The sequence below is a fragment of the Phyllostomus discolor genome, chromosome 4, assembly GCF_004126475.2.
Source record: "Phyllostomus discolor isolate MPI-MPIP mPhyDis1 chromosome 4, mPhyDis1.pri.v3, whole genome shotgun sequence".
NCBI lineage: Eukaryota > Metazoa > Chordata > Mammalia > Chiroptera > Phyllostomidae > Phyllostomus > Phyllostomus discolor.
The window spans coordinates 68,712,522-68,728,028 of NC_040906.2; the positions used below are offsets into that span (position 1 = coordinate 68,712,522).

Genomic DNA, 15,507 nt, shown 5'->3' on the forward strand with positions numbered 1-15,507 from the left:
TGAATGCATTTTCGCTGAGGTGACAGATGTCATTGTTCTTAGCATTTGAGCGGTATCATTTTGTGTCTGTTCTGCTGAATCTGTCAAGTTGTGGGGAAGTGAAGTGATGAAGCATGAGGGGTACTGGTTTGAAATGTCTGTAGAGTAAAATATTGGAGTGACCGGATTCTGGTGTGCTAACTTTGAGTGAGTCTTTCATCTTACCCATAACATGTAGAGATAGCTCATTTTTCATTCTTCTACTTCTAGATTTAATCCTACAATACTCTTGACAAAGGCAGTAGTCCATTTCTCAGTAAGGAAATGTTTCTGTCAGTTTCAGTTTATTCTGTTGAATTTTCTTATAAATGAAACGTCTTCTTTAGCTATTTTACCTAGGCATAATGACTGTTTCTTCCTTTCATTCAGTCAAATCACATTTATTGAACAACTATTAGAGCCAGGCATTATACTTATTTTTTAATTGAAGTAATTAGTTTTTTGCATAGTCTTACTTTTATGTATTCAAAAAAGTATATTTAATCCTATTTTCTCATTATCCTAAAATATCTCACTTCTTTCTTTCTTCTAGCCTGAAATGATGTGGAAGCCATTATCTCCTAAACTTCATTCTTTTTACTCAGAAGCTATGCCATTTTTTGCCAAAAATTATTAAAGTGATGTAGCCAAAGAACTATTTTAAAATAGCAATAAATTCTCCTAATTTATCAGATTTCTAACATCTCCGCCTTCTTGATTATAGACAAACCCTCTTGGAACTCCTTGCAAAGACCTAAAATGCATTCACCTTTCTAGTTAGGAAGGCTGAGGCACTCCAGATCAAACACTTCAGATCACGCCTCTGAATTCAGCTTAATGCATTTTCCACTTACTTTTGTTTTGCATTAAAAGGAGGTGATTATTTTCATACCTCTGGATGATATAAAAATGAGCAAGCCAAATACTATATCACTGGATCTCATTTTTGATTGACTGTTTTCCCAACTGAATTACTAATAAAAATGTCCTAGTTTGAATAATAGATTATGTGATCACTTTATGTATAACACATATTCTTTTGCATTTATGTTTCCTCCATTCCTCCATCCTCAAATTCATTCATGTTCAAGAATAATTTGATTTTTGTATTTGCTCTTAGGTTAAATACCGAGAAAATTTTGACAAAGAGAAGGGTAAGACACCAAAATACAACCCAAAAGACAGCCAGCTCTACAAAGTCATGAAAGATGCTAATAATCTTGCAAGTGAGGTATGTTTATTATTATTATTACTTTTGAGTTATTTTTTTAAAACTGGAGTAAAACACATAACATGAAATTTGTCATTTTAATTATTATTAAGTGCATAATTCAGTGGGATTAATTACACTCACAATTTTGTCCAGCTACCACCATCATTTCCCAAACTTTGTCATCAGCCCAAATAGAAAACTCTATACTAGGCAAATAACTCTCCATTCCCCCACAATCCAGATCCTGGTAATCTCTAATCTACTGTGTGTTGCTATAAATTTGCCTATTAGAGATTTCATACACGTGAAATCATATAATATTTGTCCTTTTTTTCTTCTGCCTGATTTCACCTCACTTAAATTTTCAAGGTTCATCCATGTTATAGTATGTATCAGAACTTCATTCCTTTTCATAGCTAAATAATATTCTATTATGTATATAAACATGTTGTTTATTCATTCATCTGTTGATGAAGTGTGTTTCCAATTTTTGGCTACATGAATAAGGAATGTTTTTTCATTACCATTTCCAACATTTGTTTCAGGATGAGTCTTACCATGGTTTCTATTCGTACTGTTTACCATGTCCTACTTACGTGATTTATTTTCCTCTTAACATACAGGTTAAATATAAGGCTGACTTGAAGAAACTTCACAAACCTGTGACTGACATGAAGGAATCTCTGATAATGAATCATGTCCTGAATACAAGCCAACTAGCCAGTTCTGTAAGCTCATTTACTCCAGAAACAGCTTGTCTCACCCACTTGCACCAGATTCCTTCTCTGAGCTCACATGCGTATCCATCTCTGCTACTGAGACACTAGATTGCTCAGAAAACTCTTCTCTTACTTGAGTGCATTCTTCCAACTTATGTTAACCTACACTTCTCCACTGACTGTAACACCTTTTAGAATATTTTTAAATGTTTTTATTTTTAGAATATTTAAATATTTTTCAATTAGCTAATTCTTTTCCTCCTTTAAATAACTTCTTTCACTTTTAACTTTTCACCCTTAAAACCTACTTTGAATGAGCCATATAACCTAAGTGTTTGCATCCCATATTACCGGACAATGCTGAACATGGATCTTCATCCTTTAAAACGTTTTCTTAACCCCCAAATTCATGTTTGCTCATTTTAATTTGTTCTTGCTGCTGCTGCTGTGTAAATGTCTAATCTTAAGACAAAAGATAAAAACACCAAGCAGCTTTGACGTCCCTGTGCCCTTTTTGCCATTCCCCTGCAGTACCAGTACAAGAAGAACTATGAGAAGAGTAAAGGCCACTACCACACGATACCCGATAACCTGGAGCAGCTTCACCTGAAGGAGGCCACAGAATTACAGAGTATAGTAAGTTCGTCAAGGCTGACCTTTTCCCTGTTGCTTATCCATCTACAGTGTCAAAAACTTTCGTGGACTCCCCCAGGATAGTAGTTATAGTACCAGTAATATTGAGAAAATGCCCAAAGATATAAGGGGTGTTGAATTTAGTAACATTTCGAAACAAATTTTTATGTTATAAATGATAACAGCATCAACATATATCAGGGAAATAGCTCATATACATGCATCATGTGTGAGACAGGTTACTGAATGGGAAGAAGCATAACATTATGCAGCAAGGGGGCAAACCCCTTATGATAACTCCGATGTGCCCTCATGAGCCTGCCTGCAGGTTGGGAAACAATGTAAGACAGGGAGGCTTAGGAAGACTTTAAGCAGAGAAGTAATATGATCAGATCTACCGTAGAGGTAGTCTCTGGGTATTTCAGAAACTGCAAATTTTGTAAAGTAATTAGGATTCTTACAAAAAAAAAGATTCTTAAGATTCTAAAGTAAAGTAATTAAGAAAAGAACTAAGAAAAGGAGCTTGCTGTCACATGACCTCCCATATTTCAGGTTCAGCATTATTAAGGTCCCCTGTTGGGCATTACTCAAGAGGGCTAAATTACTAGAAATGTCCCCATCTCATCTATAAAGCAGCACATGTCCCTAGGCCTCTATATTCAAGTGTTGTTACAAGAAAAAGAGCTGATATTGAGCATTGCCACCAAGATGCTGCACGAACAAGGGCCTCTGCCCTTTAATCCCATGAGAATAAGGGAATTCTATTTGTAAAATAGTGTTTGGGGCAAGTTAGAGAATGTGACGTTTATTAGTAAGTCAGTCAACGTGTAAACTGGTTTTCATTTTTTTTTTAAAGATTTTATTTATTTATTTTTAGGGAGGGAAGGAGGCGGGGGGGAGAGAGAGAGAGAGAGAGAGAGAAAGAAACATCAATGTGCAGTTGCTGGGGTTATGGCCTGCAACCCAGGAATGTACCCTGGCTGGGAATTGAACCTGGGACACTTTGGTTCCCAGCCCGCGCTCAATCCACTGAGCTACGCCAGCCAGGGCTTGGTTTTCATTTTTATATCAGTTTTGGTTGCATTAAATATGTGACCAGTTGTGGCCTAGACAGAGTCATTAACCTATAAAGTTTCATGCATTATCTATTAAATCAAGACCCCAGGTGTCTGCTAACAGTTCTTATGAAAGAAAAACAGAGATTTTAAAAATCAGAAATATTGACTAATGCCATGGTTAAAATGTTCACATCTATACATATCAGATCTTAGCCAACTTTATCTATGGGTGACTTTCCCATGCATTCCCTCACCTCAGCGTTTCTCTCTGCTGATCCTTCAGCAGTGATTCCTTGTCTCTGTAAACTGAACACAAATCCTGATCATCCTTGTCAACAGGTGTTTCTTCTAGGCAGCCACAAAAAGGTCTAGATCTGTTTTGAGTGGCAGAGATGCCACCCAATTAGAAATAGGTATCAGTTGAAAAGTGCAATCATTAAATTGGTGTCTGTCTACAAATTGACACGAGGAGAGATATCTGATGAAGCTTTTCATCACCAGGTGAAATACAAAGAAAAATATGAAAAGGAACGGGGAAAGCCCATGTTGGACTTTGAAACACCAACGTACATCACTGCCAAAGAGTCCCAGCAGATGCAAAGCGGGGTAAGTCCTACAAAGCCACACAACAAACACGCCATCTACCTGATGAAAACAAACTCTGTCCATGAATGTTTCCAGCCTTCTGCTATCCAAAAAGGGTAGACAAGGGAATTTTTAACATGTGATCACTAAAATATTTCTCATCACAAAGATCCTACAACACAATTATCAAAAATTTTCAGAATAGTAAAATTTACCAAATGTTTTATTTATTTAAGCTATCATTTTTATAGAATTAGAACATAGCAAATTATTCCTAACACTGAAGAAATTATATTGAATACATACACACACACATATATATATATGAATTAAATGTTTCCTCTGCATAGATTTACCATCAACTTTGGATTATTCTTCTCTTTTTTTTTTTAAAGATCTTATTTATTTATTTTTAGAGAGGAAAGGGAAGGAGATAGAGAGAGAGAGAGAGAGAGAGAGAGAGAGAGAGACATCAATGTGCGGTTGCTGGGGGTTCTGGCCTGCAACCCAGGAATGTACCCTGGCTGGGAATCGAACCCGGGACACTTTGGTTCCCAGCCCATGCTCAATCCACTGAGCTATGCCAGCCAGGGAAGGATTACTCTTCTCTTAATAGGCAGCCCTAAGCCAAACAAAAAGAAATTAGTGATCAATAAATTTATCAAGACATAGAGAGTCAAGGTGCCATAATTCCTATTTCAGAAACATAAGCAGAGAACCTAAAAATAACTTTGTCCACATAATATATTTAGTGATTAAAAATAATAGATCATGCCCTCACTGGTATGGCTCAGTGTGTTGGGTGTCGTCCCGCAAAGCAGTCAGCCACTGGTTTGATTCCCAGTCAGAGCACATGACCGGTTCAATCCCTGGTCACGGCATGTATGAGAGGCAACCAATTGATGTTTCACTCTCACATTAATGTTTCTCTCCCTCTCTTTCTTCCTCCCTTCCTCTTTCTCTAAAAACTAATTAAATAAAGTCTTTTAAAAAAATAATAATAGGTCATGACTATGAAAAAGGCCAAGTTTTTATTTGGTGCCCTCAGGTTCTCCTTCCTCTGAGTCACTTACTTATAATTCAGAAGTAAAATCTTTTGTCATCTTAAGCAAAATGTCATCCAGAGACATGACAGTAGAGAAAGAGTATCAATGGCACATAGGTGCTTCCTTCTGCTCTCTGGAGGGCTGGCCCCAGCCATGGCTTGAATACAGGCCCATCAATGTTTCCCAGCCACTGGCTCTGTACAATCAGACATGTTTCAAATGTGTGACTATCAATAGAACTATGATTAAGTTAAAAGGCCAACATAGAAGGAAAATGTAATATTTTGTCTTCCTAAAATTGAGAAATAAACTATAATAAAGATTTTTTTAACATGTCTTTTCTTCCTATTCACATTAGAAAGAATATAGGAAAGATTATGAAGAGTCCATCAAAGGCCGAAACCTGACTGGCCTGGAGGTCACCCCAGCTTTACTACACGTCAAATATGCAACCAAAATAGCCAGCGAGGTACTTCCCACCTGTCTTTTCTTTCTTGATCTAAATAACTGCACTAGCGCCACTCATCAGGATGTTCTTTCTGCCGTTTTCAGCACTGCCTAACTTTTCGGGTTCCAAGTTGAGTTCACATTTGGTACTACTATCTAATCTATTACCCATGTTAATTTTTCTAACTTTTTAATTGAATACCTAATAAAATGCTCTTATCTTACCATTTTATTAATTTCTAGTTCTTATTGGATACTTAATACTAACTGATGAAGCTGATCCCTTGCTTTTATTGATATCTTTATTTAGTAAACTGCAACTGTTTAAAATGGGAAGTGTTTTTTTATCTTTTGGTTTTTGGCTCTTTGCTTGAGAGGAACAATCCAGGATTTCCAGTCATCATTGCTGCTTTTATTTTGTGATATAGAAAGAGTACAGGAAAGATCTAGAGGAAAGCATCCGTGGGAAGGGTCTCAATGAAATGGAAGATACTCCCGACATGCTAAGAGCAAAGAACGCCACTCAAATCCTCAACGAGGTGGGTTCTCAGCCAACTGCATGCACTTAATTCACAGAACATCTTCTTCTTAGCCAAGTGGCACACAAACACACACACACACACACACACACACCCCACAAGGATGAAAAGAAGAGGTTTTGAATTTCAGATTCTATATCCAACATGATTATTACTATTAAATAAAATATATCTTAATTTCTAATGAGTTGATATTATAACAGTCTGTGTCTATAGTGGTTATTGCTATCATAACCTGTTGTTTACCTAATAGTATTTGATTTAACCTTGACCCATTTTGTGTGCTCATTTAAATAAAAACACTACATGAGAGTGGTGTGTGCCTAAGTTTAATCCTAGCTGGGTACCAAACTTGATTTCAAATTTGCTTTATACATTAATGTCCTAAATAAAGGATGCTAAGGCATTCGAAAGGATGCCTTAAAATGGGCTTTGGTGGTCACCACTGCATCCCACTACAGGGAAGGATGAGCGCAAGGTGCCATGCTATGTGTGGGTTTATAGTCACTCCGTACATTTACTATGTAACCATGGAAGTAAGGTAATTTTTTTAATGCTACTGTAGAAAGAATATAAGAGAGACCTGGAGCTGGAAGTCAAAGGAAAAGGCCTGAACGCCATGGCCAATGAAACTCCTGATTTCAAGAGGGCCAAGAATGCTACTGATATTGCCAGTCAGGTCAGTGCCACTATTTTATGTCAACCTTTCAAAAAAGTAGCTGTGATTACAAGGACACAAATTGTCCTTCTATTATCTCTCCTGTTCGTCAATGACAGACAAATGTGTGAAGTGTCATTCTTAAACATCCGCATGGTAAATCCATTCTAATAAAAGGATCAGGGACTCTGCCGGGCCTGCTTCCTTCTGCCTTTCTGAGCCATAGTCACAGGAGACATACAGACCAAGGGGCGGAAGCTGAGGAACCAAATAGCTGCTCTGAGATGGGTGGACTCTGACGTTCTGGCCTTGTTTCTTAGTCAGTTTGCTCCTCCTTTGGCACAAAGAATTCCTTGCTAGAATATTTTGGAAGTTCTGTCCCTCCTTTCAAGGCCTAAATTTAAAACACAGTTTTTAGGTATCTCTCATTGTCTAGTACTGATTGGTATGGGTATTTTGCTTACTTGTTGTGCTCCCAGCTCTTATGTAAAAAAAGAATCCATGCCTTACTATCTGCTGATTTTTTCTCTCATTGCCCATTACTCCTCCCCTCCCTTCACCCCTTCTTTCCCCTCTTTCCTGTTTCCATCCCCTTGTCAGTTTCTGTTGAATTTAGAACTCAGTCATTCTTTCTGAATTTCACTCTTTAGTATAAAGCTATAAACATAATAGGAAAAATGTCTGTTGAATATCAAGTGAATGAATTTTTTTGAAAAAGAGTTATTGATCACCTCTTAAACTAAACTAACAAGTGTTGTGCACATTGTAAACATTTAGCCAATTGTTGGATGGTCTTTTGCAGATTAAGTATAAGCAATCAGCTGAAATGGAAAAGGCCAATTTTACATCTGTGGTTGATACTCCAGAGATCATTCATGCCCAGCAAGTCAAGAACCTTTCAAGCCAGGTAAGGGCATTCATTAGAATACCATCTCTCATTGACTCCAGTTATGAGGAACAAAGTTTTCCATTAATTCATAAGGAAGTTCTTTCAAATCACAGTTTTGCCCAATAAAAGAGGAGGAATCTATCTATGATGCAAGTTTGAGTCAAAGTTGAGATTTTTTCATCAGAATTAAAATAAATTATATGAGATAATTTTAAGGTACTGAAGAACTCTTACGTGGAACCCATAATTAATGAATCACTATCTTAACATGCAAAGTCTCTTAAACATGGGTGTAAAATTTGTGTTCAAATCTGGAAGAAACAGAGTAGACAGTCCACATTTGTATTATCAGTTTCTTTAACAATATTGAGATTATGTCACTGATGCTAACCACGTGATCTAACCCTGATTCCTCCCATGATGGGTAACTCTCCATCATCCTAGAGACAGAGAGAGGAAGAAATGCAGGATGTCCTTCCTACACCATGATGTACCTTCATTTGTTTTCATCTTCCATGAAACCAGTAGTCTGCAATTCATTCGAGTAGCCCTGAATTAGAAGGTTTTCTGTCCTCTGATTAGTGAGTTCTAAAGCAGTAGTTATATGGCCTGGTGATGCCTTATAAACACCCAGGAGTATAGACTTTCCCAGTTCTACCATGGAATTTTGAATATAGTAAGTCTGATGTAGGCACTGGATATCTGTTTTATTTATTTGTTTTTAATCTTCAGAGTTGATCTCTTAAGGCAATCAGGTTTGCGGAATCATACATTTAAACACTTTATTAGCAACATATAATTTTATGTCATAAAGTTAGACATAAAAATATAGTTATCACCACACAGTGGCTTGATTAGGAAGCAGATATATTCAAAAGGAAGAACTGAACGTTTTATTTAGGAGGTGGGGAGTAGAGAAGAATTTCATCAGCAAAATTATATGGGCCCCAAACCACCATGTTGTGTTCACTGGGGGAACCATGGAAGCCAAAATTCTCGGGTCTGGGAGAGGCTCACCATCCAAATAACCTGTCTGCCTCTTGACTTGTTAATCTTTAAGGAAAACCCCAGCCTCTGAGTTCGGAACTTTTCCAGGGAGGATTAATTCACTTACTCTGCTCTTGTGTGCTTTCCTAGGCCTTTCCTGGGCTAGTTCCCCAAAACATAAAGTGTGGCCAGTTCAGGTCAGAATCTTTCTCTGGGTGATGATGGAGCATCGCTGGGGCTGAGCTGTACACAAAGCTGTGTCCGGGTCCCACTGGGGAACATATATTTTATAACTTATAAACTTCACACTGAGGGGTTCAAGGAAGCAGTGTGAGCTGACCCACAAATTTAGAATAATATTCAGAATACTCCTTCATGCCAGGAGGCCTGGGACTCCCTGCTCTCAGAATACCCCTAAATTCCCTGTGCAAACTGATCACCCCTCTTAGGGACTAACAAGCACTAACTCTGCAAACCAGTTAAAACAGCTTTTGCCAGAGAAAAGGAGGTCCGGTTTCTGTCCTGTTCTCGGGACCAGGAGAACGCTTTGCCTTACATTTGCATAACTAAGAAGAATTCTTCAAGTGACTTTTCCCTGAAGGAAAACAGCTGTTTCCAGTGAACTGCCTTTTACTTCCAGAAATCTGCTTTTACTGGCTTCCTGCGAGATGAACAACATCCAAGCCAAATTTCTGACTGGTTCAAACTGCATCTTATTTGTTGTTCTTGAGGAAATTAAATTTTTTAACACTTATAAATGTAATTTGTTTACAGGGTGGAGCAAAAGTAAGTTTACAGTTGTTTGTATGGAAAATAATGCAATAATAAGTAAGAATGCAGGCATAAACTGTGTTTTGTATACTAACAACTGTTTACCTACTTTTTCCCCATCCTGTATAATACAATTTAGACAGAGAAAGATAAACAGAAAAAATGGGTTTATCCCCATTACAAAAGTAGCTAGTCTCTTTCCTCAACTCTCAGCCCTGCACACCCATACTTCCCTGAAAAGTGGCAGAAGTAGAGCTAAAAGAGAAAGGTGGAAGGACTTAGTGACAAGCGATAAAAGAAAAACCAGGTTCTAAGGCAGAGTAAGTGTCCCACTTTTTAAAAACTGAGGATCATTAGTTTGGTCCCGGGGGATGGGCTGCGTAGGTGTCTGGGAGGAGACCAGCCCCTGTGGGCTGGGCGGGGAAAGCCCAAGAAAAGCTGTGGCTGGCTCAGAGCAGTCTTTGGCCAGTTGGTTGGTCAGCTGGTCGTGGTGGTGGCCCCAGGGCAGGTTGGTGGAGCCACCAGTCTGACCAGGCCAGTTTCTGCAATGTCAGAGGGGTGTTCTGGAGGCGCCTGCTGGTCCCGCCTGCCTGCTCAGTCCTGTAGCCAGCAGCCCTGATCACCTGCTCATGGCTCAGCAAAAATGTCCTTGTCACCAGCTAAGTCTGGCTCTCAAGGGGCCTTGTTGATGGCCCTTAACGCTCTTGCTTTTCTCCACCTGCCTTTTGCATAGTCTGGTTCCATCCAGTTCATTGTAGGCATCTCCGTCTCCCTACCAGGAACTTTGCTAGCTGTCACCTCCCTCATGTGGACCAGCCAACAGCACCTTCCTCTGCCAGCTTTGCCTTGAGAGTGGGTCCTATTAAATACCTGGGCTCACTTCTCCAGGAAAGAAAAGGCGTGGTGCTTACTCACTGACAGAGCTCTGCTTTACAACTCCCTAGCATCCTTGCACAGTCAAGAAAATAGAAAAGTCCTCCCTCTGCTGAGCAGAAAGGACTATTTTAGGTCCCACTGGTTCATATAACTCTGGCGTTTACCATCCTGATTTTGGAATCTATTTCCAGAAAAAGTACAAGGAAGATGCAGAGAAGGGCATGTCATATTATGAAACGGTTTTGGACACCCCGGAGATGCAGAGAGTTCGGGAGAACCAAAAGAACTTCAGCATTGTAAGTTTTTGTTGAATCTACAACACAGCCTCCTGGTACCTGAGATGAAACAGGGCAAGGAGGCCTCCTCTGGGCACACTCACTTGAGCATCCCGCCTGCAGTGGGGCCCCAGGGCAGCCCCACACCCCCACCCCATGCCGGAGAAATGAGTGCGCCATTCTTCTCCAGGCTCCCCTCACATTTCAGTCCCTAATCAAAGCACGAAACCCCACCTGCCACTTTGTTGGTGACTTCCTGGCACTGTCAGGAATGTGAACTATCACCATTTTTATCTGTAGTGGCAGCATCTGTCCTTTTCAAAGTTAATTCTAGGTAAGGTATACATTTAAAAAAAAACTAATTTGGCATAGGTTTAAAAGACCTAAAAGCTAAGTTTTAAGGTTTTTAAAAATTAGTCTTTCTTCAAAATTCTTATTAATGAATTTCCCTTTGGCTATCAGATCTCAACTATTGTGGTATAGACATATTTTTAAATACAGGATTTTAACTTCCTTTACACAACAGAGGACAATTAAAATATATAAAACAATGTTGAAATCTTAACAAGATATTTACTCTTTCTTCATAGCTGCAATACCAGGGTGACCTTAAAAACAGTAAAGGAAAAATAACGGTTGTTCAGGACACACCAGAAATACTGCGTGTTAAAGAAAATCAAAAGAATTTCAGCTCGGTATTTACTGTTTATATCCCACTTGATGCTAACCTAATAATTCCACTCTCTGCTTTAAAAACGTGCTAGCCTCATGTTTATTCAGGCAACATCTAACCTCCCCAGTTAATGCTTGTGGTTATTTGTTAAAATTCCATATACTCTGCTCTAAAATCATCATTCTAGAGACCGCTTCAATAACAACTTAAATCTGCTAACAAAATAACTTCTTTCTCTAATTTTTTTTATCCCATGAGTAACACGTGAGTAACATGTGTTGTCTTGCTCCAGGAAGGTAGGTTTCTTTTAGACCTTGTGATTCTTTTTGTTATCCCCCACCACCCCGGAAATAACTGACCAACTTCATATTTCTTTAATGGATGTTGTATTTCATATGAGTGTTTTTTTTCGAAATCAACCTTTTCTGGTTTTTCTCATCCTGTATTAACACGGTATAATAATCTTAAAAGAACCCTCAGTATCTGGAAAGTGGCCCATGGTGTGTGTTGGAGTCCCTGATGCTGCTGTGGGGACCTCAGACCCCCTGGCACTTGCCTGAGGACAGTCTCTAGTGTCCTTCACAGAAGCCATGTGTCCTAGACTTTCTCCAGGAATTGCTGGTGTTTCCTTCCTTCTGTGTAACACTGCCTTGATTCTGAATGTCCAGGTCTTATATAAAGAGGACCTCTCGCCAGGAACCGCAATTGGAAAGACACCCGAGATGATGAGAGTGAAGCAAACACAGGACCACATTAGCGCGGTAATGATGCCCACTGTGGACTCACTTCTGAAATTTTCTGCCCTCCCCCCGCTTGATAATTGACACTGATGTTTGAGCTGCACTCAAATCTTGGTCACCAGAAGCAGCTAAGTTGCTAATATCAGGGCCTGTGGTCGGGTTATCTCACAGTCAGTGTGGGGCTGGGCTGTCATCCTGAAGGAGGTTCGACGAGGAACAGGGAGAGGCCTGTGTCGCAGCAAACAGATGATGAAGTGTAAAAACCTGTATTTATTCAGAACTGGATTCCATTTTAAAAACAACAAGGAAAAGTGGCAATTTATAGGTGGGGGGTTGGGGTGGGTGGGGAGAGGAGCAGTGGGTGGAAAATTACTCAGAGAAAACATCTCAACCAGGAAGGCTTATGGCTAAACCCACCTAACAAGATTCTTGCTGGAGTTAGGCCAACTGATCAGACCTCTCCTGAGGGTTGGTGAGGGGCCAGGAATTTGCTTAGATATGGAGGGTGATCAGATATCAAGGGAGGGAGATTCTGGCTAAACTGACTTATCAAGGTTTTTGCTAAAATTGAGCAATGCAAAGATGGATGCTGAAGTCCAAAAGTTGAGAATTCAGAGGAACCTGACTAAAGTTTGTTTAAGTAGAGAACCTTTGTCACTCCTAAGAAAATAGAATTTGTTTGAGTCACAGAATTAAACTTCCTGGATATACAAGGTCTGTCCAGAAGGTATCCAGCCATTTAATGTGAAAAATAGAGACCTTTATTGAAGAAGATACAAGAAACATTGTACATGGGACAGCGATGCCTCAGTACCTTTTAAAGTAGGCACCTTGGGACCTCACACAGTTCTCCCAATTGCCATCAGCTGCCCCATCATATTTTCCTGAATCTCATCAATGGTCTGAAATCTCTTCCCTTTCAAAAGTGATTTTAGTTTGGGAAAAAGCCAGAAGTCACAGGATGCCAAATTTGGGCTGTATCAGGGCTAAGTCACCTGGATGATTTGATGTTTTGCAAAAAAATTGTACATGAGATGTGATGCATGAATGGGTGCATTGCCCTGATGAAGCTGCCAGTCACCAGTTGCCCATAGCTGTGGCCTTCTGGAACATCTGAATAGTTTCCATGGAGGCATGTTCAAGCTTGACACAAAATGTGATGCAGATTCATTGGTCTACTCAGTCATTTTGAATGTGATGACCACACAATACATGTGCTTACTCAGTGACGTCTACCACCCCCACTGACTAGTACAGTGAAGTCATCATTGTTCACACAAGCATATTCCAGTCCACTCTCCTTGTAACCTGACAGGTTACATCAATGTCATGCAAACCATTCTCATTATATTAACAGTGGCTGGACTTTTTCCTGACAGACCTTGTATGTATGTGAATGTATCCGTACTCATCAAATAAACTGTTGGGTATAAAAACACTGAAGTATACAGAAAAGAGAAGGGGCTACAGTTGAAGTGTGGAGCCCCACCCTTACTGCGCCTCCAAAGAGACAAGAGAGCAACCAAGAGTCCTTGTCCTAGGCATTGTTCTCCTCTGCCCAATATCAGAATGTGGCCCCATTCAAATTAAGTGGAGAGGTGGTGCTATCTAATAGTGATTTTAAAAACGTGGGACTACTAATCAAACACACCACACATGTTCCCCCTTTTATATCTGCAGGTGAAGTATAAGGAAGCAATTGGACAAGGAACCCCAATCCCTGACCTGCCAGAAGTGAAACGCGTCAAGGAGACGCAGAAGCACATTAGCTCGGTAATGGCCCACATGCTTGCCCCACATGCTTGCCCCACATACATGTGTGCAACCAGCCTGTCCCATTCGCTACCTAGCTCCACCTCGTCCCTTTGTCCTTCCACCAAGGGCTTCCCATGCCTTGGGGATGGTGTGGCCTGAGAGGAGTATAGCAATTTGCAAAAGTAGATAAGACACCTCTGTCTTCACATGATCAAGGAGCCAAAGGGGCTTGGCTTCTTGATTAATCATCACACCTGCAATTTTGAAATGTGCCAACAGTAGTCATAAAGTTATTGGGATGATCTCAAGTTTGTTAGCCAAAAGATGTACATATAAACATGAAAGTAATATGAAATAATGTTTACATACCCATGTGTGTGTGTATGTGCATGTGTATACATCGCAGGACATTCTCTGTCCTCCAGAAGACCCTAGGCAGTCTTGTGAAGTCTCTGCAGCCTTCTCCCCTCCCTTTCAAGATTCCTTGTCCTGTGTCCTCTGCTTTTTCCTTGTAAACGCAGTGTGTGTATAAGGTGCTAGCCCATCATCTACCTACAAGACTAAATTGCATGTTAGGCCTGTTCTCTAACAGGAATTTCAGGTGTACGCACACACACATTCTTATCCAAAAGCAGATTTTAAGCAACTGCTGGCTACTAGCAAGAGACTGTGAAGTTTGAGTAATAGTTTATGGCCAATAAAAGGCGAAGACCTTATACTTAGAGATAGATCCTTCTAGTCCCTGGAGGACTGAATTCTCATTTAATTTCCATTAGAAAACACTTGATATTTCTTTTGCATGTCAATCTTATTATTATTTAGGCCTCATTCCCTCTCACTTCCTGCTTCCACTCTGGTTCCTGGTGCCTGAAGCTTCCCTTAGAGTTCTGCATCCCACTAATCCAAGAAAACCAGCCCATAGCTTCTTTGTCACTTTTCACTGCACACGCCTCTCTTTCTGACTTTCTTTTGTTCTTCTGTCCACGGTCAGTTCTGCTGCCTTGCTGGGTAAAGAAACATAACGTTGTACAAAACAGTCCACTTTTAATCCCTAAGAGTTTCCTTGTAATATCAACACTAGTTGATCGGTGATTTTAGGACATCATCTGTGACCAAACCCCCTAAATTGTCATGTAGCTCCCACCTCAGGTGCGAGTACACTATAGAATCCATCCATTTTAAAAGAGTTCATTCATTCCTTTGGGCTAAAAATTCTTAGCATTCAGTGTTAAGAGGAAGGAGGCTAGAGGTTCAAGAAGTTTCTCACTCTTCACGAAAATGTACAGTCCTCTGATACTACCCCTAACAAATAGGGACTTACCCCCCATTAGCAAAATACCAGTTTACATGATCCAGCAGTCACCAGTAAAAATTTCAGGGAAAGATGCTCCTCCTGAAGAAGTAAACCACATAAGCCTCCTCACATTGAGGGTACCTACAGACTAGTGGCCACTTAGGAATTTTCAGTAGAAAATACAAAGCAAACAGAAAATCCTCAATAACCTTCAAGGAATAGAGTATCATGTAATTAGAAAATTTTAAACCAAGAAACCTATATATTAAGTTAAACAGATTTCTATTTATTAGAAATATTAAAGGCACTAAGACAAGATATTACAAAATGG

At 39.7% G+C, this 15,507-nt stretch overlaps 1 protein-coding gene across 25 annotated transcripts in view; it reads left to right on the forward strand.

Annotated features, from left to right (window-relative positions):
* Positions 1–15,507, forward strand: part of NEB (nebulin) — a 197,436-nt gene that overhangs the window by 166,368 nt on the left and 15,561 nt on the right. For 24 of the 25 annotated variants that reach the window (XM_036023508.1, XM_036023482.1, XM_036023487.1 and 21 more), the window contains 12 exons: positions 1,139–1,249; positions 1,855–1,959; positions 2,482–2,586; positions 4,143–4,247; positions 5,631–5,741; positions 6,148–6,258; positions 6,824–6,937; positions 7,719–7,823; positions 10,631–10,735; positions 11,305–11,409; positions 12,056–12,148; positions 13,808–13,900. In XM_036023508.1, the coding sequence (XP_035879401.1) occupies positions 1,139–1,249; positions 1,855–1,959; positions 2,482–2,586; positions 4,143–4,247; positions 5,631–5,741; positions 6,148–6,258; positions 6,824–6,937; positions 7,719–7,823; positions 10,631–10,735; positions 11,305–11,409; positions 12,056–12,148; positions 13,808–13,900 (1,263 nt within the window). The remainder of the gene's footprint in view (positions 1–1,138; positions 1,250–1,854; positions 1,960–2,481; positions 2,587–4,142; positions 4,248–5,630; positions 5,742–6,147; positions 6,259–6,823; positions 6,938–7,718; positions 7,824–10,630; positions 10,736–11,304; positions 11,410–12,055; positions 12,149–13,807; positions 13,901–15,507) is intronic. The other variant, XM_036023488.1, reaches the window with a different exon arrangement.